The sequence below is a fragment of the Chamaea fasciata genome, unplaced genomic scaffold, assembly GCF_029207755.1.
Source record: "Chamaea fasciata isolate MVZ Bird 193981 ecotype frontalis unplaced genomic scaffold, bChaFas1.0.hap1 SCAF_5, whole genome shotgun sequence".
Lineage (NCBI taxonomy): Eukaryota > Metazoa > Chordata > Aves > Passeriformes > Sylviidae > Chamaea > Chamaea fasciata.
The window spans coordinates 58,488,725-58,503,164 of record NW_027094090.1 but is presented as its reverse complement, the minus strand read 5'-3'; the positions used below and the strand labels follow the sequence as shown (position 1 = coordinate 58,503,164).

Sequence of the window (14,440 nt, the reverse complement as noted above, 5' to 3'; positions counted from 1 at the left end):
GCAGTGATGGGGAGCTAATAACTGCACCATAGAACACAGTGCACCTACAGCTCTCCCACTGCCAGGGGCTGTGGTGGAAGCTTTCAAAAGTGAAAAAGTCTGTGGTACTCAATCAGAAAACCATGGTGTTAATGAAGTAGGAGGTTTAGGAACACAGTTAAATGTACATGGTTCTATAATCCAACAAGTTTTCAGAACTATCCAAACAGCCAACTTCTAAACTTTAATCTTCAGAATAATATGTGAATATTCTGCAAGGCTCACAACAATAACAATGTCCAAACAATAGAGAATACGAAGTGGCAAGCACATCCATGAGGTTCTTCTCCCACTTCACCCAGTGCCTGTAAACAATTGTTGAAAATTACTGTGAACCAAAAAACCTTCCACTAGAGTTATGCAAATACTCAACAAGCAAGGGCAAACTCAAACTCTAATGGTGAAGGATTAAAACTAATTTACATTAAACTTTCAAACCTAAAAATACAGTCTTACCTTGTTGCAGTGTTGAACAGCTTTTTAAGCACCAGGTGAGGATGTACCACTAACTTACACATTGAGAAGAGGCTGTAGGGGAAATGGTAAATCTACAGGCACACTTAAGGACACAGTAGTATAAGCTGCATTTGCCTTCAACATGACAAATCCAAGGTTATATCAGCAGGGAGAAAAAGGACAACTTTTCCACTGATGTTAGCAGTAGCATTGTTTCGCAGAGCTGCCTAAACAGCTACACGATTCAATATCAAAAATAGTGCAACACATTTATTGTCCAAGAGTTCAAAGGAATGATGGGCCCTGATTGATCCCAGAGATTCCACAGGGCATAACAATAAACTACCCTTTAGCAAAAACAAAAACAAAACAAAACAAAACAAAACAAAAAAAACCACAAAAAAACTCCCCAAAAAACAAAAAAAAAAACCAACCCATGTAGATTAGGCTATTAGACCTCTATTTGGTGCAAGGATTTGCTGCAGTGACAGCTGTCAGATGCTTGTGGCTACTGTAGCAAAACCAACTTCTTGCACCAGTGGTTTGTACTGGTGCAGTTACACCAACAGGGATCATAGGAACACGTTTCATCACTGGGCTGAGCCATGCAACAAGAGTAAGGGATGTAGGTGCTGCTCTTGGAAAAATACACTTTTACCTACACCTGAACAATTTTTCTAAATAGATTTGCACTTTCACAAACCATATAATCAAAGAAAAATAAAGATTATTGTCAGACATCATAATATCCTTTAATATTGGCAACAAAAAATACCTTCCATGCAATTAGACTTGAACTTTAAATAGATTAATAGAAAACTGGTTTATTTCTGCAACACTTAGGTGTGGCTATGACAAGAGTTAAACGGTGAAGTAAACATATTCCTTATGGTTGCCTAAACTCTTTAGATGTTCAGATGTCATCAAATCCATGTTAGACCACCATAGCTAAACCCTTCTACTTCCAGATCCAGAGGATGAATCCAGTGTGCTCCAAGCCCTTATAAAGCTAAAATGGCTGGCATTAAGGAGCTTAATGCATAAATCAAAGAATTCTCACTAGAGGTTATGCTGGTTGAAGAAAGCCAAGGAACATGACATAATTGTGATGAGAGCACTGCTCCATCATGTAATAAATTCATTCTACAATTCAAAAATTGTTTTTAATATGACTAAAACTGAACAATAAATTTATTGATACTTTCAACTTTTGGGAATATATAATGGATATATAATGAACTGTATACACCAGAACACATACTCTACCATCCTGCAATTTAAGTGCTCAGACACTACATGTGGTCCTGTTTCACTAACAGATATGGTTATGAGTACCAGTGTTTTGTTCCCTAAGAGGATTTTCATGTAGAAACACAGGCTGAAGCCAGAGCAAATGAAATATTTGCCCATATATAAAATCCTTTTCTTGGTCACAGCTACTACTCTGAAATTCGTGAAGTCACCATAACAATTCCAAAGCAAGTTTATGTTTACACATTCACAGGCTGTACGTTTAGATGTGTAAAAATCCAGCAAGTATTTGATGGTAAGTAAGATCAGAAACCTGCAGCATCAGTAACATCAGAAGAAAGGGTTTTTTACATTTTTTTAAATTCCAGACCTAGCAGAAGTAGATGGTGAAAGGAGATTATTTGTTACTTCTGAAAGTACATTTGTATTGCTGTTAATGCCACCTCCGTTCACCAATTCTGTCTATTGATATCTGTTAGACTAAACTCCCAACTTTACAGACACTTCTGTGAGTCAGTGTTACATTTGGGCTCAGTACTTTTAATTTTAAGTACCACCCCAGAGTACAAACTTACTTACACAGACTTACCCAAACTGGATTTGTAAATGTAGCTAAATTGCTAGAGGATACTAAGTAGCAGCCAAATCCAGCAGTTCCGGTAGCCTGAGCTTAACTATTAATTATAGTTTAACTTTCCTCTTAATGAAGTCTCATCAACGCAAAGACAGAGAGGGCTCCAAGGAGAGACAATGGGGAAGCCCAGGCTCACAGGCAAGGACTGCAATGGCAACAGAGACCTCCAGTGGGAAGCAGGAGGGATGCAACCTGGTGGCACAAAAGTCACCAGCTAGTTCTCCAAGGTGCTTGTTTGCTGAAGGAGCTCTCCCACCTGTAAACTTGACACTCACATGTACAGGATAAATAATCAGTAAACAGTCCATGTTAGTTGCTTGATTTTTTTTGTTATGATGAGTTGCTCTAAAGCATCTCGGGAACGATCTGAAAAAGAACAAAGGAATTTCTTGTTACTCATTCAGAATATAGAGGTGGTGTTTGGAATAGGTACACAACACAGTAAAGGAATTCTGTATCTGCATTTATGCTTCTTTTCCTATCACAATATCACACTTTAGATACATCAGTAGTAATCCAAACCCTCTTGGTTCTTTCTCCAATCACTTAACCGTAAAGCATCACCAACCAAAGCAAGTTAAAACACCCATAGGCTGTCTGACTCCATTCCACTGTTTCTTGAATGGACGCTGTTCCACAGTTTTGGAATAGAGTAGAGGTTTAGGATGCTAATATTTTTCTCAAGTCTTTGGGTCTCCATCAGCATGCTGAGGCGGTTAAAAAAAAGGAAGAAAAAAATCCAGTTTCCAAAACAACAAAAAATCCCCTCTTTTTGAAGGCTGCCACATTTCAAAGCAAAAGTCTCACCTTGCTTTGAAAATCTCAGTGTATAATGATTACTTTATCCAGTAAGTTATTATTTGTTTGGGATTATTTATGGAGTACAGTGTGTTTTTCAGAAAGCAAGAAGGTATGAAGTAATTATCTGCTTGTGATTAGACCTACCTGTTATCAGTGGGCATCCATGGAACAGAAAAATGTGTATCTTGGGACAGCAAGTAAGGACGGCTTCCACAGCGACGTCTGTCAGATTCACACAGCGCTCCATGTGGATCTCCTGTGAGGAAAAGGAATGAACAGGCTGCCAGAACACCCAGAGTTTCAGAGGCAAAGCTTTCCTTTGCCCAACCAGTTTCAGAGAGCCCCAACCAGAAGGAACTATGCTCCGTGCATCGACCTCATATGTGGTCCTGTTCAGAGCAGGAAAATACACCAAGGGAAAATAAGACAGCTCTTCTGTAAAGAATCTAAACTAAAAACATAAAGCTGAGTTTTCCCAACACACACATACCATTCAAGACATCTGAGAAAACTCTTCAGTGAGATTCCATGGTGTTTGAGTCCCATCACTTTGCCTATGACATTCTCCTACCAATTGATTATCTAGGAGAACAGAACCCAAACTAAATTCTGGTGTTACCCAAAATTTCCCAAAATAGCCTCTGCTGAATTTTGTTGTATTTATATTTATCTATATGGTTACTAAAAGAAATCAAAGAACTTCTTCAAGATTAGACTAAACCCTGCTCTTTTTCCATTTCTCTGCAGCTGTACAACTACTGCCTCTTGTACATGCGAGGAAAACAGGAAAAGCAGAATAAAGAAATAGATTATTACCAACTTCTTTCCCCTTCTCTAAATTGCCTTGAATTATTAAAAAAAATATGAATATCGCCCTAATGCCAATATCCAACTATGACGGACAAAAGACTCTCTAACAGTTTAAAGTTAGAAAGTGTATGTTTAATTACGACGCCGGGCAGCGTGCGGGATAGCTCCCAAACACACGCGCCCCTACAGAAGATCACAGGGTCTTTTTATGTACAGAAGTATTGAATACCCAAAACACAAATGTATATTCATGACTTTAGTACATCCCATGCCCCGCTTCGTATGGTAATTAGCCAAAAGCTATTAAGCATGCGTGGTTTGTTCTTTGAAATGGCTCGGTGGTCTTTTTTATGGGGCAGGGTCTCAAAATGATGAAGTAAGTGAGTCTTCTTTGCTTTGATTTTTTAACCTTTTAGTGTTGTGTGACAACTGAATCCTGTTTTCCCAGGAGTATTTGATTTATGAATTCATTGTCCTTCTTGAAGCCTATTGATTAGTCAGAATACACAAACATAAGTTGACAGGCCTCATGATTTATCAGTTCCTTAAATCCCGCTTCTGCTTATCAAAAGGGAAGTCTATCTGTCTTACTTCAGCAATATCTGGTTTAACTAAAATCTTTAATTCTTCAAAATTAATGTTTCAGCCTTACCTATCAATAAGTATAACATATAAGAAGAAATGCAGAAAAAAAGATCATCAAATCTAGTGAAATTGGGATTTGGTAAAATATATTTTGGAGATCATGGGGTAAAAGTAAAAAAAAAAAGTCTATTGGAAAGTCTTTCCAATTTATAAACTCCAAGGATCTTGAAAGAGAACAGAAATGAAAGTCAGTCAGTAAAAACCCTCCCCCAGAAGTAATGCTGCTGGTAGTAGTAATTATAATTTAAAAATGCAGGTATTTTCTTTTGTTCATCCCTTTCTTATTAGGTTAAGTCAGTTACCTTTAAATTCTTTGAACATGTTCCACTCACTAGTGCTACAACACCATCATCAGTTACCTGGAGGAAAAAAAACACAATGGATTAAAGCTCAGTTTTTTCAAACACAGCTATTTGGATGCAAAAATCCTATTAATTTATTCACTCCCTGCAGTCAATGAATACAGTTACACTACAGTATTTTCTTCCCAACTAAACTTGTAGAGAAAATTATCCAAGGTGGGGTGGTTTTTTTCATTCTATTAAATACTGTTTCATTTTCCTGCTGTGTGATCCAGCCTGGCTTTCTGCAAGGATGTTTCCAACTGAATTGTTATTTCTGCAGCTTCCTTGTCTCATTTAACAGTGGGTACACTAATATGGTAAGAGCATAGCACTTTTAATTTATAAGTTTAAAATGCATTTCTGCTGTACCTAGACCAATTTGGGTTGGGGAAAAAAATAATCATAGCAGAGAAGTTTAAAAAAAAAAGTGTAAACATGTAGTTACTCAAGAAGCTTTTGCGTCATTTAAAATACACACAAGGAAACAGCTATTTTCAATAAAAGAAGAGAGGCAAGGAAATAAAAAAGCAATGAAGTAAGTCTGGAGAAATAAGAGTCAAATGGCAATAAATAAAAATGACCAAATAAAATATTAAGATTCTTTTGATACCGTACTTCTGTAAAAATCAAAAAAAGAATAGCATCTAAAATAAGAACCTCCTAAATGATTTCCAGAACTGACATTTGATTGTGAATGCTCAGTACTGGACTCACATTCAACATAATTACTCACCATCAGTGTAAATTGAACGCTCAGCTTACTGCAAAAACCTTTTCCTCACTTCATTATCTCACTGTAATTATGAATCATGTTACAGGGTTGCTTTTGCAGCTCGTCTCTCCCTTCTCATGCTAAATACTGCTGTTAAATCCTCTTCCCTGCCATTTCTGACATTTAAAATGTCATTCTTTCAGTGTTGACTCTGTAACATAACTCTGACAAGCACAATCACTCTTAAAGTATCATTTAATTATGGAGTGTTTACTTCTACTAGAGAGGGGCTTGTATTGTTTGACATCCTAGATTATTACTCACATCAGTTTGTCCTAACTGAAAGCAGGCAATAATCTGTCCAAGATCCTACTTTCTTTAAATGGAATATTTTGGATTACTTTACAACTTACAGAAAACGACTGCACTAAATAAATATAGTAAAACACCCAAAAACCTAGGTAGATTCTAACAAAAGTTCATCTTTGGTTTACCATACATGCTCTAATACCAAAATGTGTATTTTCCCAGTCATCAATAAGCAAAATATACCTTTCCTTCTCCTTAAGAGGCATAAATTAGAAGTAAACTATGGTCCTAAATCTTGTCAAGAATAGAGCTAAAACGATCCCCTTTGAACTTTGAACTGACAATCTTAAAAAAAGAAAGAAACGAAAGTCAATCGGCCAATTGCCACCGTGGCTACCTGAGTAGATGAGAAGTCTACACTGTGAAGAAATTTGCAGTTTTCTCCTAGTGCCTGCAGAGATGCATCCATGATGCCTGAGCAGCTGCCCAAGTTCACTATTTGTAGGAATTGGCAGTTGAGGGCAAGAGCCAGAACTCCACTGTCAGTTATATCACAGCACCTTTTGAAAGACGCTTCACGCAGGTAAGGGCAGGACAAGGCCAGTGCTGTGACTCCTGCCAAACAAACAACATTTGAAAGAGTTATTCATTCTTTAACACAATCATCACGCTGAGTCCAAAGGCTCTGGAACAAGTTTTGAGGAAGGACTAATTAAGAGAAAGTGGAAAACATGTTGAGCATAGCACGGTTTTACCAGAAATCTAGCAGGAGAGTAACCTGATAGCTCTCTTTTAAGATAATTAGTGCTCTAGGCCTGAAATTTACACCTCTGGAGAGACTTTTAATTAGTACTGGGGTGGCATTGGAGTTTTTTTTAAGCAGTATTTACCCTAGATATTTTCTTTTTATTCCAATCTAACAAGAAAAATAAGCCAGAAATAAGATTCCAGTTATCTGTGCCCAGATAACACACCTTCTGAAGTAATTCCAAATCTGTTCTCCTTGCAAGAATTTAAGTTGATTTTTTTCAGCTGCTTGCAGTTATAAAGCTGCAATAATGCATTATCTGAAATATCACAGTCTCGGAGGTCCAGAGACTCCACAGCAGGGTGCAATACCTGTAATGAAAACCCACCATTTCAGTCAAACTCTGCTATGCCATCAAACATGTGCATTTTTATATAAAATACTTGTAATATTAGACATCACATAGAAGTTTCCAATAGAGGGTGGGGTTACCAGTCCTAGGAACTAAAAACTAAAGCAAATCTGGTCTATTTGTGCAAAAGTTCAGCTCCTGCAGCACAAACAGTTTCTGTGACACGCAGAGTAGGAACACATTAATACTGCCACTTAAACAATGGAAATACAATCTTGGTGCTTCACTTGCTACATGTGTACCCAGGACAATGCCCTCAATGGCTCTTGCTCAAGTTGCCACTTGCTAGTGCAACTTTGGAGGCACAAATCTGCAGTGAAAAAAAAAAAAAACAAAACAAAACAGTGACTACTGTTTTACTGTACTGATCACAACTTCAACCTGCATAACAGGTAGGAGTGATATTTGCAAGGTATTTTCCCCCCAAGTATTTTTCTCACCCACACACACTCTTCTGCTCATAAACAAGCACTCTCATTACCATACCATGAAGCAGCACCAAATCCTCATTAAATGGGATCCTTCACTCCCACAAGACCCAGACTGGAATTTTTGTGAAATCTTTCCCAAGAGGACAGTTATGAAAGTTAGACTCAAAGCAGTGGAAGGCCTCAGATTTTAGTAGCAATAGCCATATACTCCCTTCAGCTTGTCACTCCCTTCCTTAACTCCCAGGGACAGAAACACAAATTTCCATAAACTAGCAAAGATAACAGCACAGCTGACAGGCTTGTTAAAGGCCTCTTCCTCCTGGTTCACTCTAACAAGGTACAACGAAGATACTACAAGGAAAACTGGCTGGTTTGCAAATATACAAGATTTTTAGATAGCTAGAGGGTTGTCTGAATGCAGCACACAAAAAAAGACACTTAAAAATTCTGGCTTATATTCTGTGGACACATGTTGAATGGCTTTATAAAACTTCATGGTAAAAGGGATTTAGAATAAGGAGTTTGGCATGCACATGGATGGCTGCTCCAAGCAAAAAGCAGAGTAAGGGGAAAAAAGATGCATGTAACAGCAAATGTGGTGTAACACAAATTTGAACAAGAACAGGGAGGTAAGAGAAGTTTACACAGAAGTTCAGATTAACAGAATTTCAACTGAAATTTAACTTCAAGAAAAATTCTTTTTAAAAACTCCGAAAAACAGAGAAAAGGCATGAAGGACATGTATAAAAAAAAAAGGGAAACTGCTAGCAAAGGAAGCTAAGGTACAATATGGCCAAGGAAAATGATGGCTACTAAGGACAGAATTGCAGGAAATTGCAGGAACAGAGAAAGGAAAAACACATGAAAAAGAAAACAGAGCAGAATTTCCCAGAGTCACATGGAAAACAGGCTCCAAGAGAAGGCACCGATCAACTGCTGAATGAAGACAAATACAGAGGAGAGTTTAGAAAGAGACAGCAGAAAAGTCTGTAAATTAAGGTCTCTAGTTTATTTCCAGACTAAAAATATCCTCATGGATTTTGTGCATTCATACACACACAATCACATGGCTTTAATTATATAATCTCTTAGGATGTTTTGAATTATTCCTTACTGAAAAGCTAGCGCAAACCAGATTTTGTCCAGTCAACTTTTCCAAAATAAGATAAATTAGTAAGAATTTGATTTTTACTCAAAGACTTACTTTGTGTAAGCACAAAATCATTTTATCTAAAGCTAAATTGTCTTGTTTATAAGTTTTCCGCAGTGCTTCTGCGTCTAGTCTTGGCTCTACCATCCTGACTCTGGGAAACTGATAATATTTGTCTCTTGAGTAACAGGTCAAAGCAGGAATGCACAGGGAGTCATTCATTCTCTGTTTCACCAAGGTCAATCTTTAGCTTCCCTCAATTCTCACGCCTCCCTTTGAGGCTGAACAAGATAACAGTACACAGACAGCAAAGCAGATGTGCCCCTGAATTTACAGCTGAAGAAATGTCATTCACTGGTGTCATATTGAAACACTGCCACACATGAGTGTGCAAAAGGCATGGGAGAACTTGAACTATCGATTTCTAGCTCTGCCATCCTTATAGTTCAAAGAACCAAAATTTAAATAAATGGTATGGAGATTGTGTGCTTAATGTCAATAAAATTCTACCAACAGAACTCTAACAAGCTGCTGAAATAATTTATATAATATGCATATAAAATAAATTATGCATGAGCATCTTGAAACACAATACACTTAGGAACTGGCGTGCAAGAGAGGCTGCTTTCCCCTCCCAAAACAGACAGTACAGTTTTGAATGGATTCTTACCTCACTGATATTTGCATCAGTTATTTGCCCTTGTCTACTCATCAATTTGATCAGTTTATCCTTTATATTGGGTGGCAATGACTTAATATCTGCAGGGTATCTGGAAAGGTTCTTTGTCAAACACTGAAGGCATCTGAAATAAAGGAAAGTTACAGTACAGTCAAAAAGAGGCATTACATAGTAGAACTAGAACAATCAAGCCATGAATTGTCATCTTCTGCATCCAGCTATGCTTCCCTCAGACCTCAGCTGCTCCATGGTACTACTGATTCAGCTGTCGACCTTCGGGGTCAAGCTGATCCTTCTGTGAAACTGTTCCCTAAGCAGCTGAAGGCAAAAATCAGCCCCTCAACCGTTTTTTTTCCGTGCCTCCCTCAAGCTGTCTCTGAAATTGGCAGTTGCAATGTGAGCTGTTGAGTGTCTGATCTGAATGAAAATTCCTTTGACTAGGACTCTGAGGACACAGAAACAACACTGCCAGGACAAGTAGCTGAGTGCAGGGGGCAGCAGCAGCCTGCAGTAATGCCAAATTAAATTTAGCATATAAGCACAGCTCTGGAGGTCCCTTCAGGCAACTGGTTTTGCAACAAAACTTTGGCATCAGAATGCCACCAAACTGCAGGAAATTAAACTCACACCAAATTAAAACTTAAAAGAGGTCAAAATAGTAATGCTTTATAATCTGAAGAGTAGCACAGACTTAAGGCAGGAAAGAAGATTTCCAGCATGGGAGCATGTTATAAACGACGTAACCAAATTAATAATTAAAGAAAACTTTATGGCATGATCAAAATCAGTTTTGGAAAAGCCTCAATCCAAACAGTGCCGAGCCAGGGGTCGACACTGGGTGAACTTAGATTCGGACTCTACCCCTCCGAATCCTCCTCGGTTCACAAATTCTGCCTTTGCAGGGTCCGTTTTGATCTAGTTTTCCGACTGAACATGGGTTTTCTCATTCTTTCGTCGCTCTTGCTCTTCCTCTTCCAGCATATTCATGCAGTTTCTTTTCTTGCTGCCGGTCTGACAACGGAAGAGATGAATACTTGATTCTCTTTACGGGAATCGGGTTTGGGAATGCACGTCGTTGACCACACATATTATCTTACCGGAGATGCGTATCGGGTGCTTATCACAGGGGCGTTGTCAGACCCATCTCCGGAGGCAGCCCATCTTTGCTCGATGCCACCCTCTTTTCTGTTGCAAATCGATTTCTTCCCGTGTCCCTGACTGTGATTTCACAATTGCTGAAATCTTTAATTCTCAAGCACGAACTACTTTTTATATCATATATTACAGAGCACATTAAAAAAAAAAAAAAAAAAAAAAAAAAAAAAAAAAAAAAAAAAACCCAAAACCCCCCACTTTAGTTCACAGTGTGGGAAGAGCGCTCTAGCAGGTCACTGCAGAGGACACGGTATGGAGGAGACACTTCAAGCAGAACCTGGGCAGCTAAACCCAGCCTTGCCTGCAGGGACCCTTATATACTGAAGCACACACGAGGATCACCTCTAACTCATTCCTGCAGAGATGTGCAAGAATTCCATGCCTTCGCGGAACCTCAGTGACTGCTGGATGAACTTGGTTGACTGACCAACAGAGAAGCCTGTACCAAGTTCTGTCTCAGTACATACAGGTTACACCATCCACATTCTTTGTTTTGAGATTAAACACCTTGTCTATATACAACATTCCTCTGCTTGACTGCAGAAATTAAGAATAGTTGTTTACCTCTTAAAAAAAAACATCTTATGAAAGATAATACACACACCGTTTATAATTATCTCAGAAGACCACAAATGTGAACCTGCTCACAAGCAGGATCTGTGCACCATGGTGAGCAGAAAGCAGGGGTTTGTCTCACCAGTGCAGCTTCAGAAGAGGCCTCCAAAGCTAAACCAACTACTCAGCTCAAATTTGCAGAAACACTCCAAACCCAACATGGAATCATGGAAATCAATGTGAGCTATACCAACTGTCTCTCACCATGGCATATTAAATTTAGCTTGAATGGTTATTAAAATTAATCACGTTCTTTTCTTTTCAAAGAGCTGGTTAATATATTACAATACTGATTCTCATAGTCTAATACTGATCTACAATTTAAACAATTAACAATTCAAATTATAAAGGTTTTCACTTTATAGGAAACTATAAAACACTTATTGGCTGCACCATGGCAACTATAATCTTATCTTCAGTGCTTTAAGGTATGAATAACAATCTAACTGAACTCTTAGCTAGATATTTTTCTTTTAGCTTTCAAATGAAATATTTTATTCCTGTGCTGTTTCTAACTTCCTCCGGAACACAAAGGAATTTGACATTGACAAATAACACAGAGAATAGAAATTTTCAGTTCCCCTTGGAGCTAGCTGCAAGATAGAGCTGAAAGACTAACTAGCAAATTAGATAAAAGAATAAAAAAGTAGACACACAGGATTCAAAATGTAGCTGGAACCCATGGATAAACAGATGTGAAAAATAAAGTTCATGCTTTAGAATATTTTTAGAAGTTTAATAAGGGGATAAAAAGGGACAATGTCCAGCCCTAGGGTACTCCTGGCTATTGGCCAAAGAATGCACTGATAAATTAAGGCAGTGTTATCTATATGATGTTACTTTACTGAGGTACGTACATATTCCTAAGTTTCATACATTATTCAAATGTTCTTGGGAGCTTTTGGTGTTGCAGGAACTCTTTTTTGTTTTGGCTTTACATTCTGACTTATCTGCATGACAACCTGCAGATCAGGTCAACCTATTTTCTTTTTATCTTGTGGTTTTATCGTGTTGTTTCACACTTCCCTGACAACGAGGAGTTAATAAGTTCTTCTCTAATTCTTCTCTGGTGCTCTGGTTTGTGCCACTGTTATTGCTTGCAGACATCAGTGAGCAGATGTGGGAAAACAACATAATTACTTTGTGTCCTCTTCGTTACATAGCAGCATTTTGACATTGTATGTTTTGCTAAGGCCTACAATATAAACATTCATCACACCACGGTTTTTATAAGCGATACGGTGCATACTCAAAATGATAGATTACGTTATATTAACAAGCAGCTAAAAGGAGTTATAAATTGTGCCATATCCAGATACTTATGATCAATAACAAGCAAAAGCTAATAAATAAATGCGAAAGCGAATATTATATTGCCATTTTAAACACAGCTAATGAGGAATATAGTGGCTTTTGTGCTGAAGTTATATAACAAGAAGCAACAGCGCATGCACTACGAGAAGTTCAAGGCAAAGGCACCCTTTGCAACGCTGGGGACACTTGGTGACCACTAGAGACCCCTTCAGACGATTCTCTAGGACCACAAAAGGACTTGCAGTAAGACGTGGATGCATGCAAATTAGTTCTAGGAAAGTGATATTTCTGTATTAGCCAGGAAGGACGCTTTAAAGAATATGTGTGAGCACTACGGAATAAACATCTTGTAAAGCGTCACGATATACCCGCTTAGAGGAAAAACCCTCCACACGTGTCCAGCTATGCAATAGAGAATGCCTACTTTCTAATACTTCAAATCGTGTCAGAAAATTTGTTTTCTAGCCATATTTGGTGTCAACATAGAGAAAAACTCAGAGCAAAACACCATTCACTGGATTCTCCGGGGCCAGGTGAAGCCGCAGATCCTCAGCCGTCCCTCCGCACCCGGATCTGCCAAGGATCCTCCTGTCAACTCCCTGCCGGACTTCGTCACCCCTGTCACTCCCTGTCAGCCGCCCTGTAACTCCTCCCCAAGGGGCACCTCTGACAAACCCCGTCACCTCTCCGGCAGCTCCTGAGCGCTGCCGAGCCCTGCCAGCGCCCACGCTCACCGCGCCCGCTCCGCCACCGCCGCCACAGGCGGCCCAGCCCTGTCCCCCTCCCTGCCCCCGGCCCGGCCCCCTCGCAGGGCGGGCGGGCCAGAGGCTGTCGGGGCGGCACTCACAGGTCCAGGAGGAGCCGGACTTCCTCGCCGGCGCCGTCCCAGCTCATGGCGGGGAGCGGGGAATGCGGCGCGGCCCGAGGAACACGGCGGGCAGCGGGGAATGCGGGGAGGCCGGCCCGGCCCGGCCCGGCCCGGCGGTCGGTGCCGCGATGGCGGCGGCGCCCGGAGGGATGACGGGAGATGTAGTCCCGCTGCCGGGCCGCCCTGGGTCGCCTCGGAGCGCTCTGGCAGCACCGCCTGGAGCGGCCTGGAACGCTGAAACACCCCGCAGCCGCAAGAACGGGACTCTCACTCCCCATTTCCGGGGCTTAATAGTTAGGAGAGAGTGTTCTCCTAACGGTGAAGTACAGGGCAGGCTGGGAGCCTTCGGGCAAGGGCCGCAGGGGTTTTAAGGGCCCTTTCCCTCCTTGCTGTCACCAGTGGGGGCATTCCACAGCACCGGCTTTCCTATCACCGCCATCCATCTGCAGCGATAAGAGCCTGCCGTCCGCCAGCTCTTTCGTCCTGCAATTAATTTTGTCTCTTTTTTTTTCTTTTGTGATAAATGGAAATGATTCGTGCTAACTAAATTGTAACTGTTTAGAAAATTACTGTTAAAAAGCAATAAAGGAAATAAGTTGGTCCCTTTGCAGATGTTACATGTAAAAATAGGATACAGGATTGGAAGGAAGAAGAGCTTGACTCAGCCAATATAACAAGGAACAATCAATTTATTAATTCGTTAATTCAAATGGTAAAGTGTGAGCAAAGCAGCACGCTGGGTATAGAAGGGGTTTCCCCTCCAACTGCACGCTGGCTACTAATTTTTGCTGGTATTTACTGAGCATCTTCATAAGCACTTCTCAGCAGTTTTTTTTTGTTTTTTTTTTTTTTTTTTTTTTGTTTTTTTTTTTTTTTTTTGTGGTTTCCTCCTAGTTTCTATTTCCAATTTCTATACCCCACTGTGATCAGTTCCTATTAGTGACATCGAATTTCTGCAACCCAGGGTTGTAAATTAGTGATGGTGGTATCTAGCTTCCCTCACCAGGATCATACATCAGTGATGGTGAGGTCCAGCTTCCCTTTCCAGGATCATCAGTTTTTAGTTT

The 14,440-nt window shown here is 39.9% G+C and overlaps 1 protein-coding gene and 1 long non-coding RNA gene across 4 annotated transcripts; both read right to left on the bottom strand.

Annotated features, from left to right (window-relative positions):
* Positions 1-82: 82 nt before the first annotated feature.
* Positions 83-13,500, bottom strand: AMN1 (antagonist of mitotic exit network 1 homolog). Of its 3 annotated transcripts, none has more exons than XM_066183870.1 (7): positions 13,353-13,500; positions 9,413-9,545; positions 6,976-7,120; positions 6,399-6,616; positions 4,939-4,995; positions 3,326-3,437; positions 83-2,746 (listed from the first exon to the last, which is right to left on the bottom strand). In XM_066183870.1, the coding sequence occupies exons 1-7, from the start codon at positions 13,397-13,399 to the stop codon at positions 2,673-2,675; spliced, it is 786 nt and encodes a 261-aa protein (XP_066039967.1). In that variant the 5' UTR covers positions 13,400-13,500; the 3' UTR covers positions 83-2,672. The 3 variants fall into 3 exon arrangements, with proteins under 3 accessions (XP_066039967.1, XP_066039966.1, XP_066039968.1); XM_066183869.1 differs by lacking the exon at positions 13,353-13,500 and adding an exon at positions 13,189-13,261; XM_066183871.1 differs by lacking the exon at positions 13,353-13,500 and adding an exon at positions 13,240-13,258.
* LOC136289768 (uncharacterized) lies at positions 10,170-10,740 on the bottom strand. The gene is made up of 2 exons (XR_010720864.1): positions 10,519-10,740; positions 10,170-10,432 (listed from the first exon to the last, which is right to left on the bottom strand). It is a non-coding gene; the product is annotated as an uncharacterized lncRNA (long non-coding RNA).
* Positions 13,501-14,440: the final 940 nt, after the last annotated feature.

Excerpts from the sequence above, each read along its gene's own strand:
- AMN1 (XM_066183870.1), bottom strand. The coding sequence starts at position 13,399 with ATGAGCTGGGACGGCGCCGGCGAGGAAGTCCGGCTCCTCCTGGACCT. Across the intron at positions 7,121-9,412 it reads CTGATGCAAATATCAGTGAG|GTATTGCACCCTGCTGTGGA; the intron begins GTAAGAATCCAT and ends TTTTCATTACAG. Across the intron at positions 2,747-3,325 it reads TGGATGCCCACTGATAACAG|ATCGTTCCCGAGATGCTTTA; the intron begins GTAGGTCTAATC and ends GTTCTTTTTCAG.